The sequence below is a fragment of the Salvelinus fontinalis genome, chromosome 24, assembly GCF_029448725.1.
Source record: "Salvelinus fontinalis isolate EN_2023a chromosome 24, ASM2944872v1, whole genome shotgun sequence".
Lineage (NCBI taxonomy): Eukaryota > Metazoa > Chordata > Actinopteri > Salmoniformes > Salmonidae > Salvelinus > Salvelinus fontinalis.
Window position 1 is genome coordinate 38,251,948 of NC_074688.1, and position 14,343 is coordinate 38,266,290.

The following is a 14,343-nucleotide window of genomic DNA, read 5'->3' on the forward strand; positions in this document are numbered from 1 at the left end:
AACCTGTCATTACTGAGACTGGAAAACCATGGTCACTAGAGACACAGCCTGTCATTACTGAGACTGGAAAACCATGTTACATAGAGACACAGCCTGTCATTACTGAGACTGGAAAACCATGTTACATAGAGACATAACCTGTCATTACTGAGACTGGAAAACCATGGACAAGAGAAGCTCAGGAAAAGGATATTGGCGATAGAGAGACAGACAAAATTCACAGAATGAATGAATGAAACCCCCAGAACAACATCAGGAGTCAAGGCTTTCCCCTCAAATTGAATCAATAGTATTTTTGTTCAACTGGCATACAAACACACGCGGTCGCTAGGTCACTGTTCCACATCTATCCTATTAGTTAATGTGTCACTCTAACCCCACAGAGACATGTCACTGGCCCTGTCTGAGCTGGTAGTAACGCTGACTAACAGGGTAATACTATGAGGAGAGGAGAGGAGAGGAGAGGAGAGGAGAGGAGAGGAGAGGGCGCTAATAATGATTCATCATGACTCACCAGTAGGGAAAAGAGTGAGAGAGAGAGAGAGAGAGAGAGAGAGAGAGAGAGAGAGAGAGAGAGAGAGAGAGAGAGAGAGAGAGAGGTCAATCACGAAAGAGGGACGGACATTCAAAGGAGGAGAGGAATAGGCAAAAGACAGTTCTAAACGAATAAACTGAACAACTTCACTACCTCTAGGGCAGAGGGGGATCTGAACTACCTCTAGGGCAGAGGGGGATCTGAACTACCTCTAGGGCAGAGGGGGATCTGAACTACCTCTAGGGCAGAGGGGGATCTGAACTACCTCTAGGGCAGAGGGGGATCTGAACTACCTCTAGGGCAGAGGGGGATCTGAACTACCTCTAGGGCAGAGGGGGATCTGAACTACCTCTAGGGCAGAGGGGGATCTGAACTACCTCTAGGGCAGAGGGGGATCTGAACTACCTCTAGGGCAGAGGGGGATCTGAACTACCTCTAGGGCAGAGGGGGATCTGAACTACCTCTAGGGCAGAGGGGGATCTGAACAACCTCTAGGGCAGAGGGGGATCTGAACTACCTCTAGGGCAGAGGGGGATCTGAACTACCTCTAGGGCAGAGGGGGATCTGAACTACCTCTAGGGCAGAGGGGGATCTGAACTACCTCTAGGGCAGAGGGGGATCTGAACTACCTCTAGGGTAGAGGGGGATCTGAACTACCTCTAGGGTAGAGGGGGATCTGAACTACCTCTAGGGTAAAGGGGGATCTGAACTACCTCTAGGGTAGAGGGGGATCTGAACTACCTCACTACCTCTAGGGTAGAGGGGGATCTGAACTACCTCTAGCGTAGAGGGGGATCTGAACAACCTCTAGGGTAGAGGGGGATATGAACTACCTCTAGGGTAGAGGGGGATATGAACTACCTCTAAGCTAGAGGGGGATCTGAACTACCTCTAGGGTAGACGGGGATCTGAACTACCTCTAGGGTAGAGGGGGATCTGAACTACCTCTAGGGTAGAGGGGGATCTGAGCTACCTCACTACCTCCAGGCTAGAGGGGGATCTGAACTACCTCTAGGGTAGAGGGGGATCTGAGCTACCTCACTACCTCTAGGCTAGAGGGGGATCTGAGCTTCCTCACTACCTCTAGGCTAGAGGGGGATCTGAACTACCTCTAGGGTAGAGGGGGATCTGAACTACCTCACTACCTCTAGGGTAGAGGGGGATCTGAACTACCTCTAGCGTAGAGGGGGATCTGAACTACCTCTAGCGTAGAGGGGGATCTGAACTACCTCTAGCGTAGAGGGGGATCTGAACTACCTCTAGCGTAGAGGGGGATCTGAACTACCTCTAGCGTAGAGGGGGATCTGAACTACCTCTAGCGTAGAGGGGGATCTGAACTACCTCTAGCGTAGAGGGGGATCTGAACTACCTCTAGCGTAGAGGGGGATCTGAACTACCTCTAGCGTAGAGGGGGATCTGAACTACCTCTAGCGTAGAGGGGGATCTGAACTACCTCTAGCGTAGAGGGGGATCTGAACTACCTCTAGCGTAGAGGGGGATCTGAACTACCTCTAGCGTAGAGGGGGATCTGAACTACCTCTAGCGTAGAGGGGGATCTGAACTACCTCTAGCGTAGAGGGGGATCTGAACTACCTCTAGCGTAGAGGGGGATCTGAACTACCTCTAGCGTAGAGGGGGATCTGAACTACCTCTAGCGTAGAGGGGGATCTGAACTACCTCTAGCGTAGAGGGGGATCTGAACTACCTCTAGCGTAGAGGGGGATCTGAACTACCTGTAGCGTAGAGGGGGATCTGAACTACCTCTAGCGTAGAGGGGGATCTGAACTACCTCTAGCGTAGAGGGGGATCTGAACTACCTCTAGCGTAGAGGGGGATCTGAACTACCTCTAGCGTAGAGGGGGATCTGAACTACCTCTAGCGTAGAGGGGGATCTGAACTACCTCTAGCGTAGTGGGGGATCTGAACTACCTCACTACCTCTAGGGTAGAGGGGGATCTGAACTACCTCTAGGGTAGAGGGGGATCTGAACCACCTCACTACCTCTAGGGTAGAAGGGGAACTGAACTACCTCTAGGGTAGAGGGGGATATGAACCACCTCTAGGGTAGAGGGGGATATGAACTACCTCCAGGGTAGAGGGGGATATGAACTACCTCTAGGGTAGAGGGGGATATGAACTACCTCACTACCTCTAGGGTAGAAGGGGATCTGAACTACCTCTAGGGTAGAGGGGGATATGAACCACCTCACTACCTCTAGGGTAGAGGAGGATCTGAACTACCTCTAGGGTAGAGGGGGATCTGAACTACCTCTAGGGTAGAGGGGGATCTGAGCTTCCTCACCACCTCTAGGCTAGAGGGGGATCTGAGCTACCTCACTACCTCTAGGCTAGAGGGGGATCTGAGCTACCTCACTACCTCTAGCCTAGAGGGGGATCTGAACTACCTCACTACCTCTGGGGTGAGGGGGATCTGAACTACCTCTAGGCTAGAGGGGGATCTGAACTACCTCTAGGGTAGAGGGGGATCTGAACTACCTCTAGGGTAGAGGGGGATCTGAACTACCTCTAGGGTAGAGGGGGATCTGAACTACCTCTAGGGTAGAGGGGGATCTGAACTACCTCTAGGGTAGAGGGGGATCTGAACTACCTCTAGGGTAGAGGGGGATCTGAACTACCTCTAGGGTAGAGGGGGATCTGAACTACCTCTAGGGTAGAGGGGGATCTGAACTACCTCTAGGGTAGAGGGGGATCTGAACTACCTCTAGGGTAGAGGGGGATCTGAACTACCTCTAGGGTAGAGGGGGATCTGAACTACCTCTAGGGTAGAGGGGGATCTGAACTACCTCTAGGGTAGAGGGGGATCTGAACTACCTCTAGGGTAGAGGGGGATCTGAACTACCTCTAGGGTAGAGGGGGATCTGAACTACCTCTAGGGCAGAGGGGGATCTGAACTACCTCTAGGGCAGAGGGGGATCTGAACTACCTCTAGGGCAGAGGGGGATCTGAACTACCTCTAGGGCAGAGGGGGATATGAACTACCTCTAGGGCAGAGGGGGATATGAACTACCTCTAGGGCAGAGGGGGATATGAACTACCTCTAGGGCAGAGGGGGATATGAACTACCTCTAGGGCAGAGGGGGATCTGAACTACCTCTAGGGCAGAGGGGGATCTGAACTACCTCTAGGGCAGAGGGGGATCTGAACTACCTCTAGGGCAGAGGGGGATCTGAACTACCTCTAGGGCAGAGGGGGATCTGAACTACCTCTAGGGCAGAGGGGGATATGAACTACCTCTAGGGCAGAGGGGGATATGAACTACCTCTAGGGCAGAGGGGGATATGAACTACCTCTAGGGCAGAGGGGGATCTGAACTACCTCTAGGGCAGAGGGGGATCTGAACTACCTCTAGGGCAGAGGGGGATCTGAACTACCTCTAGGGCAGAGGGGGATATGAACTACCTCTAGGGCAGAGGGGGATATGAACTACCTCTAGGGCAGAGGGGGATATGAACTACCTCTAGGGCAGAGGGGGATATGAACTACCTCTAGGGCAGAGGGGGATCTGAACTACCTCTAGGGCAGAGGGGGATCTGAACTACCTCTAGGGCAGAGGGGGATCTGAACTACCTCTAGGGCAGAGGGGGATATGAACTACCTCTAGGGCAGAGGGGGATATGAACTACCTCTAGGGCAGAGGGGGATATGAACTACCTCTAGGGCAGAGGGGGATATGAACTACCTCTAGGGCAGAGGGGGATATGAACTACCTCTAGGGCAGAGGGGGATATGAACTACCTCTAGGGCAGAGGGGGATATGAACTACCTCTAGGGCAGAGGGGGATATGAACAACCTCTAGGGCAGAGGGGGATATGAACTACCTCTGAGGTTATTCTACCTACTGTAGACTTAAAGTGTTCAGACGTCTTCCCTTTTTCTACATGTTGTTACAGCCTTATTCTGAAATATATATCAATCTACACACAATACCCCAGAATGACAAAGGGAAAACAGATTTTTAAACATTTTAGCAAATGTATTATAACATGAAAAACAGAAATTCCTTATTTACAGAAATATTCAGACACTTTGATATGTGACTCAAAAATGAGCTCAGGTGGATCCTGTTTCCATTGATCATCTTTGAGATGTTTCTACAACTTGATTGGAGTCCACCTGTGGTAAATTCAATTGATTGGACACACCAGTCTATATAAGGTCCCACAGTTGACAGTGCATGTGGGAGCAAAAATCAAACCATGTGGTCGAAGGAGACAGGATTGTGTCGAGGCACAGATCAGGGGAAGGGTACCAAACAATGTCTGCAGCATTGAAGGTCCCCAAGAACACAGTGGCCTCCATCATTCTTAAATGGAAGAAGTTTGGAACCACCAAGACTCTTCCTAGAGCTGGTTGCCCGGCCAAACTGAACAATCGGAGGACAAGGGCGGTGACCAAGAACCCGATGGTCACTCTGACAGAGCTCCAGAGTTCCTCTGTGGAGATGGGTGAACGTTCCAGAAGGACAATCATCTATGCAGCACTCCACCAATCAGGCATTTATGGTAGAGTGTCTAGACGGAAGCCACTCCTCAGTAAAAGGGACATAAGATCCCACGAGGAGTTTGCCAAAGGGCACCTAAAGGACTCTCAGACCGTGAGAAACAAGATTTTTTGATCTGATGAAACCAAGATTGAACTATTTGGCCTGAATGCCAAGCGTCACGTCTGGAGGAAACCTGGCACCATCCCTACGGTGAAGCATGGTGGTGGCAGCATCACACTGTGGGGATGTTTTTCAGCGGCAGGTACTGGGAAACTAGTCAGGATCGCGGGAAAGACAAACAGTGTGTCAGGTGGGGGGGGAGAGACAGTGTGTCTGGTGGGGGGAGGAGAGGCAGTGTGTCTGGTGGGGGGGGAGAGACAGTGTGTCTGGTGTGGGGGGGGAGGCAGTGTGTCTGGTGGGGGGGGAGAGACAGTGTGTCTGGTGGGGGGAGGAGAGGCAGTGTGTCTGGTGGGGGGGGGAAGAGACAGTGTGTCTGGTGGGGGGGGGGAGAGACAGTGTGTCTGGTGGGGGGGGGGGAGAGGCAGTGTGTCTGGTGGGGGGGGAGAGACAGTGTGTCTGGTGGGGGGGGGAGAGGCAGTGTGTCTGGTGGGGGGGGAGAGACAGTGTGTCTGGTGGGGGGGGGGGGGGGGAGAGGCAGTGTGTCTGGTGGGGGGGGAGAGACAGTGTGTCTGGTGGGGGGGTGGCAGTGTGTCTGGTGGGGGGGGCAGTGTGTCTGGTGGGGGGGGGGAGAGACAGTGTGTCTGGTGGGGGGGGGGGGCAGTGTGTCTGGTGGGGGGGGAGAGACAGTGTGTCTGGTGGGGGGGGGAGAGACAGTGTGTCTGGTGGGGGGAGGAGAGGCAGTGTGTCTGGTGGGGGGAGGAGAGGCAGTGTGTCTGGTGGGGGGGGAGAGACAGTGTGTCTGGTGGGGGGGGGAGAGGCAGTGTGTCTGGTGGGGGGGGGAGAGACAGTGTGTCTGGTGGGGGGGGGGAGAGACAGTGTGTCGGGGGGGGGGGCAGTGTGTCTGGTGTGGGGGGGGAGAGACAGTGTGTGGGGGGGGGGCAGTGTGTCTGGTGGGGGGGGGGCAGTGTGTCTGGTGGGGGGGGGAGAGGCAGTGTGTCTGGTGGGGGGAGGAGAGGCAGTGTGTCTGGTGGGGGGGAGAGACAGTGTGTCTGGTGGGGGGGGGAGAGGCAGTGTGTCTGGTGGGGGGGAGAGACAGTGTGTCTGGTGGGGGGGGGAGAGACAGTGTGTCGGGGGGGGGGGCAGTGTGTCTGGTGTGGGGGGGGAGAGACAGTGTGTGGGGGGGGCAGTGTGTCTGGTGGGGGGGGGGCAGTGTGTCTGGTGGGGGGGGGGGCAGTGTGTCTGGTGGGGGGGGGGGGGGGGGGAGTGTGTCTGGTGGGGGGGGGGGCAGTGTGTCTGGTGGGGGGGGGGGGCAGTGTGTCTGGTGGGGGGGGGGGCAGTGTGTCGGGGGGGAGAGGCAGTGTGTCGGGGGGGAGAGGCAGTGTGTCGGGGGGGAGAGGCAGTGTGTCGGGGGGGAGAGGCAGTGTGTCTGGGGGGGAGAGGCAGTGTGTCTGGGGGGGGGGAGAGGCAGTGTGTCTGGGGGGGGAGAGGCAGTGTGTCTGGGGGGGGGAGAGGCAGTGTGTCTGGGGGGGGGGAGAGGCAGTGTGTCTGGGGGGGAGAGGCAGTGTGTCTGGGGGGGGGGCAGTGTGTCGGGGGGGGCAGTGTGTCGGGGGGAAGCAAAGTGAATTCCCCTCTGGGGCCAATTCATACAGTGATCTCTGGTGAAACAGAGGAGTCGTAAATTATCTCTAGCGTTTTCTCCTCTCTCCTCCTCTCTTCTCCTCTCTACCTCACTATTCTCCTCTCTCCTCTCTACCCCACTATTCTCCTCTCTTCTCCTCTCTACCCCACTATTCTCCTCTCTCCTCCTCTCTACCCCACTATTCTCCTCTCTACCCCACTATTCTCCTCTCTCCTCTCTACCCCACTATTCTCCTCTCTTCTCCTCTCTACCCCACTATTCTCCTCTCTCCTCCTCTCTACCCCACTATCCTCCTCTCTACCCCACTATTCTCCTCTCTCCTCCTCTCTACCCCACTATTCTCCTCTCTCCTCCTCTCTACCCCACTATTCTCCTCTCTACCCCACTATTCTCCTCTCTCCTCCTCTCTACTCCACTATTCTCCTCTCTCCTCCTCTCTACTCCACTATTCTCCTCAGCTTAATTGGCACTTACACAGGTCTGACAATAGCCTCACTCTCATGAGATCTAAGGCCGCTCAGACAGGCTGATGGTGCCTACACACACACCACTCCTCCTCTCACATGAGATAACGAACACAGACAGCAAATCTGCTCCAACACCTTAAAGGAAAAACACAATCAAAATGTAGGTGTGGTGTGGTTCTTCATTCATTCACCGTGGTCAGTTCCATCCTATCAACAGTCTCCCCTGCACCGCCACCCCATTCACCGTGGTCAGTTCCATCCTATCAACAGTCTCATTCACCGTGGTCAGTTCCATCCTATCAACAGTCTCATTCACCGTGGTCAGTTCCATCCTATCAACAGTCTCATTCACCGTGGTCAGTTCCATCCTATCAACAGTCTCATTCACCGTGGTCAGTTCCATCCTATCAACAGTCTCCCCTGCACCGCCACCCCATTCACCGTGGTCAGTTCCATCCTATCAACAGTCTCCCCTGCACCGCCACCCCATTCACCGTGGTCAGTTCCATCCTATCAACAGTCTCCCCTGCACCGCCACCCCTCCCTCCACCATCAGGGACAGCGGCTCAGTGATCAGCAGGTGTGCAGAAAGAGTGAGGTAGAGCTGATATTCAGACAGGGAAAGTCAACTACACCCCTAGCAGGCTATATAAATAACTATATCCCCTCTCCATGTTGCTGTTTCTACTTGGTGACAAATGGTTTGTATAAAAAAAAACATGAAATCAAATGGGCTTGATTGGTCCTTTTACCATCAAGGACCAATCTGGAAACGAGTGTTTTAATTAATACTTCTTAGTACTATCATTTGGGAACACATATTACTGTATAGGTTTTTACCCAAATCAATTCAGTTGTCACACACACACAGATGTATTATCAGGGGATTGGGATTTTCTGAGTGCTTAACAACACAGAGCCTATACATGGCACTGGAATGAAATGCCTTGCCTCTCTCTAACACCTTCCCACAAATCCTTGGAGAACCCAGGACACACCATGTGTCCTCTCTTTCGGGTCCCACCAAAAGTATCACCTACACCAGCTATTGGAGAGTGGCTTTACAATGAAGCTCTGGAGGAATTTGTTACCAGGTCGAAATTCAACATCATTATTTCAACGGAGATTCATAACGGAGAGAATCCTCATGGATAAGTCAACGGTAATGTACACATTTGCGCGTAATAGCGTTGCGCACAGTGAGGTGTCCAGTGCCCACATGCCAGCTGCTCGCTCATATGGTGATGAAAGCGCAATGGAAATGTGTAATTCCAGGAAAAACAAAATGTGGAGTGAGTCTGGAGTGCCCATCTCGAACCTCTCTTCGCCGGTGGACTGTGAAAATATAGCCCAGTTTCTCTCATTCATTGTCTAATGGACAAAATGCAGGCAACGCCTCGATAATCGGCGCTGGAGCTGTTATTTATAATAACATATCTGTAATATGGGAGACCATGATCATACTTTATATATGTACCACCCCAGACCCCACCTCAAAAACTCCTTTATAGGACCTATTGCCTTTTTCATTATAACCATGAGAAATTTTGTCACCATCGGTTAAATACAGTAAATAAGTTGTCATACCCAAAGTAAGCTAGATGGTTTAAAAAATGATAATACAAAAATGCTTGTCTAGTCCTATTTGACAACTGTTGCTTGGCATAATGTTTCCCACTAAGATATTGGCTCATTCATAATATACAGTTATTCCATCAAACGTTTGAATAGTCTACAGATACAATTACCACTCCTTCTTTGATAACTATAAACGGACTATTTATAGATCGACAAAAATAAGTGTAAACTCACCTGTCGAAGTTCTTGCGTGCGGTCTTTCATGATCACTTATGTTACACTTGTCCGACTCTCTCTCTCCGTAACGCCCCTTAATGAATGTGGTCGCGATGATGGTTTCCCCGCTTATACTTGATATTTTCTAAAATCTTCAAAAGAGCGGTGGCAAAAAGCAGAGAGAGAAGAAGGGTGTCCAAACGCTAAGTGCGCGCTTCAATCGGCTGCTGGATGGCAAGCGAGTAGCGTGATTTCCTCGTCAGTGTTTTGGAAGGTGGGACTCCCTATAGGGTTGACGAGCTTGAAAGGTGAGGCTAGGCCACCCGTTTTTCCACACATGAATGCCCAGTGTTCATCGCATCAGATTACATCCCCATATCAAAACGCATTCTGATGCAACATATCTTTTTATCCCCCCCAACTCGTTGGCCTAAAAGACCACAGGCGAAAACAAGGAATTGACACGGTTTAACACGTCGCCTAGAGGACGATAACGCCCAAGTGAGCCTTGATAGTGGGGATGTAAGTTCTGGAGGAAGCTATTTGTTGTGCAAGAGCGGCCTCTATAGGTATAAAAGACAGCAGGGTTGAAATTATTGGAGATCTGTCGCCTACCTTATTAATCGATTCCTAATGATTGCTACCCGATTCTGTACAAACTAATCTATACATGCATTATGCATGTATCTTGTGCGAATTGTACAATACATTACACCATTAATACATCGTTTGGAATCATTAGCAATGGCATGTGTCTGTGCAGTAGTGATCGCGTTCATAGACACTTCCAATAGCGTGGAGAAGAGCCGAGTCATGTTAGAGGACATGTTTATTATCACAGAGATAAAAGACACGTGTTGTTCAGTTAATAACACTGCATTCAGATGAATAAAACTATCCACAATGTAATACGGCATATCTCAAAAGAATTACATGTAGCCCACAGGCCTGGGATGACTAGTGGCCTGTAAATGACATGACTATCCACTAGGATGACTATTGGCCTCTAAATTACATGACTATCCACTAGGATGAGGAGTGGCCTCTAAATTATATAACTATCCACTAGGATGACTATTGGCCTCTAAATTATATAACTATCCACTAGGATGACTAGTGGCCTCTAAATTATATAACTATCCACTAGGATGACTATTGGCCTCTAAATTACATGACTATCCACTAGGATGAGGAGTGGCCTCTAAATTATATAACTATCCACTAGGATGACTATTGGGCCTCTGAATGACATGAATATTCACTGGGATTGATATAGGCCTCTGAATGACATGAATATCCACTGGGATTGATTGATATGGGCCTCTGAAACAAGTCAACAACTCAAACTGTATTTGTCACATACAACAGGTGTTGGACCTTACCGTGAAATGCTTACTCACAAGCCCTTTACCAACAATGCAGTTCAAGACATGTTAGAGAACATTTGTTTAATTCAAGCTTTCAAACAAAAGGTCGACATCAAACATTTAAAATAGAATGTGCAGCTTGAGGGGAAATGATCTAATCCATAAGAATGGGTCGAAGATCAGAGAGGGGATTTTATTTTCTTTGCTGTCCATTTGTTGTTGATGTCCATCATGTCCTACAGAGGGGCCAGTTTCTGTCCAGAGGATTGGGACCATGACCTAGAGAGGGGCCAGTTTCTGTCCAGAGGATTGGGACCATGTCCTAGAGAGGGGCCCTTTTCTGTCCAGAGGATTGGGACCATGTCCTAGAGAGGGGCCGGTTTCTGTCCACAGGACAGTAGTATTCCATTACGGTGAATCTCCAGGCCGGAACACACAGGACTGACGGGGGTTTAGAAGTGAGGCCTTCTCTGCCGGGCAGTGTACTTTGTGTCAGCTCGTACCTCCCTGAGAGACAGAACACACCACAGACAGTAAGAGACCAGCCTGTCTGTACCTCCCTGAGAGACAGAACACACCACAGACAGTAAGAGACCAGCCTGTCTGTACCTCCCTGAGAGACAGAACACACCACAGACAGTAAGAGACCAGCCTGTCTGTACCTCCCTGAGAGACAGAACACACCACAGACAGTAAGAGACCAGCCTGTCTGTACCTCCCTGAGAGACAGAACACACCACAGACAGTAAGAGACCAGCCTGTCTGTACCTCCCTGAGAGACAGAACACACCACAGACAGTAAGAGACCAGCCTGTCTGTACCTCCCTGAGAGACAGAACACACCACAGACAGTAAGAGACCAGCCTGTCTGTACCTCCCTGAGAGACAGAACACACCACAGACAGTAAGAGACCAGCCTGTCTGTACCTCCCTGAGAGACAGAACACACCACAGACAGTAAGAGACCAGCCTGTCTGTACCTCCCTGAGAGACAGAACACACCACAGACAGTAAGAGACCAGCCTGTCTGTACCTCCCTGAGAGACAGAACACACCACAGACAGTAAGAGACCAGCCTGTCTGTACCTCCCTGAGAGACAGAACACACCACAGACAGTAAGAGACCAGCCTGTCTGTACCTCCCTGAGAGACAGAACACACCACAGACAGTAAGAGACCAGCCTGTCTGTACCTCCCTGAGAGACAGAACACACCACAGACAGTAAGAGACCAGCCTGTCTGTACCTCCCTGAGAGACAGAACACACCACAGACAGTAAGAGACCAGCCTGTCTGTACCTCCCTGAGAGACAGAACACACCACAGACAGTAAGAGACCAGCCTGTCTGTACCTCCCTGAGAGACAGAACACACCACAGACAGTAAGAGACCAGCCTGTCTGTACCTCCCTGAGAGACAGAACACACCACAGACAGTAAGAGACCAGCCTGTCTGTACCTCCCTGAGAGACAGAACACACCACAGACAGTAAGAAACCAGCCTTTCTGTTACAGAGCCCAATGGCTTCATCCAAATGGGGTTGTAGGCTATATGAATGTCATAAGTTGATGGTACTAATGTTGACCTGTACAGGATCACCACCCAATGACACAGTGTAGACAGAGGGTTACATACCTGCACTGTCTTCTCAATGACACAGTGTAGACAGGGGGGGGGGGGGTACATACCTGCACTGTCTTCTCAATGACACAGTGTAGACAGGGGGGGGGGGGGGGGGGTACATACCTGCACTGTCTTCTCAATGACACAGTGTAGACAGGGGGGGGGTACATACCTGCACTGTCTTCTCAATGAGACAGTGTAGACAGAGGGGGTACATACCTGCCCTGTCTTCTCAATGAGACAGTGTAGACAGGGGGGTTACATACCTGCACTGTCTTCTCAATGAGACAGTGTAGACAGGGGGGTTACATACCTGCACTGTCTTCTCAATGACACAGTGTAGACAGAGGGTTACATACCTGCACTGTCTTCTCAATGAGACAGTGTAGACAGAGGGGTTACATACCTGCACTGTCTTCTCAATGAGACAGTGTAGACAGAGGGGGTACATACCTGCCCTGTCTTCTCAATGACACAGTGTAGACAGAGGGTTACATACCTGCACTGTCTTCTCAATGAGACAGTGTAGACAGGGGGGGTACATACCTGCACTGTCTTCTCAATGAGACAGTGTAGACAGAGGGTTACATACCTGCACTGTCTTCTCAATGACACAGTGTAGACAGAGGGTTACATACCTGCACTGTCTTCTCAATGAGACAGTGTAGACAGGGGGGGTACATACCTGCACTGTCTTCTCAATGACACAGTGTAGACAGGGGGAGTAGGGGGGTACATACCTGCACTGTCTTCTCAATGAGACAGTGTAGACAGAGGGTTACATACCTGCCCTGTCTTCTCAATGAGACAGTGTAGACAGGGGGGGGGGGTTACATACCTGCACTGTCTTCTCAATGAGACAGTGTAGACAGAGGGGGTACATACCTGCACTGTCTTCTCAATGACACAGTGTAGACAGAGGGGGGTACATATCTGCACTGTCTTCTCAATGACACAGTGTAGACAGAGGGGGTTACATACCTGCACTGTCTTCTCAATGACACAGTGTAGACAGAGGGGGGTACATACCTGCACTGTCTTCTCAATGACACAGTGTAGACAGGGGGAGTAGGGGGGTACATACCTGCACTGTCTTCTCAATGACACAGTGTAGACAGGGGGAGTAGGGGGGTACATACCTGCACTGTCTTCTCAATGACAGTGTAGACAGAGGGGGTACATACCTGCCCTGTCTTCTCAATGACACAGTGTAGACAGAGGGTTACATACCTGCACTGTCTTCTCAATGACACAGTGTAGACAGAGGGGTTACATACCTGCACTGTCTTCTCAATGAGACAGTGTAGACAGGGGGGGTACATACCTGCCCTGTCTTCTCAATGACACAGTGTAGACAGAGGGTTACATACCTGCACTGTCTTCTCAATGAGACAGTGTAGACAGGGGGGTACATACCTGCCCTGTCTTCTCAATGAGACAGTGTAGACAGAGGGGTTACATACCTGCACTGTCTTCTCAATGACACAGTGTAGACAGAGGGGGTACATACCTGCACTGTCTTCTCAATGAGACAGTGTAGACAGAGGGTTACATACCTGCACTGTCTTCTCAATGAGACAGTGTAGACAGAGGGTTACATACCTGCACTGTCTTCTCAATGAGACAGTGTAGACAGAGGGTTACATACCTGCACTGTCTTCTCAATGAGACAGTGTAGACAGAGGGGTTACATACCTGCACTGTCTTCTCAATGAGACAGTGTAGACAGAGGGTTACATACCTGCCCTGTCTTCTCAATGAGACAGTGTAGACAGAGGGTTACATACCTGCACTGTCTTCTCAATGAGACAGTGTAGACAGAGGGGGTACATACCTGCCCTGTCTTCTCAATGACACAGTGTAGACAGAGGGGGTACATACCTGCACTGTCTTCTCAATGAGACAGTGTAGACAGAGGGGTTACATACCTGCACTGTCTTCTCAATGACACAGTGTAGACAGAGGGTTACATGCCTGCACTGTCTTCTCAATGAGACAGTGTAGACAGGGGGGGGTACATACCTGCCCTGTCTTCTCAATGAGACAGGGGGTGTAGACGGGGGGGGGGGGGGTACATACCTGCACTGTCTTCTCAATGAGACAGTGTAGACAGGGGGGTTACATACCTGCACTGTCTTCTCAATGAGACAGGGGGAGTAGGGGGGTACATACCTGCCCTGTCTTCTCAATGAGACAGTGTAGACAGGGGGGTTACATACCTGCACTGTCTTCTCAATGACACAGTGTAGACAGGGGGGTTACATACCTGCACTGTCTTCTCAATGAGACAGGGG

At 51.0% G+C, this 14,343-nt stretch overlaps 1 protein-coding gene across 3 annotated transcripts in view; it reads right to left on the reverse strand.

The window, feature by feature from the left end:
* The window catches only part of LOC129822403 (syntaxin-1A-like), a 233,677-nt gene extending 224,103 nt beyond the window's left edge, over positions 1–9,574 (reverse strand). For 2 of the 3 annotated variants that reach the window (XM_055880660.1, XM_055880663.1), the window contains exon 1: positions 9,079–9,571. In XM_055880660.1, coding sequence (XP_055736635.1) covers positions 9,079–9,108 — 30 coding nt within the window. In that variant the 5' untranslated portion in view covers positions 9,109–9,571. Of the gene's footprint in view, positions 1–9,078 lie in introns of all 3 variants that reach the window. The other variant, XM_055880661.1, reaches the window with a different exon arrangement.
* Between the last annotated feature and the right edge of the window lie 4,769 nt (positions 9,575–14,343).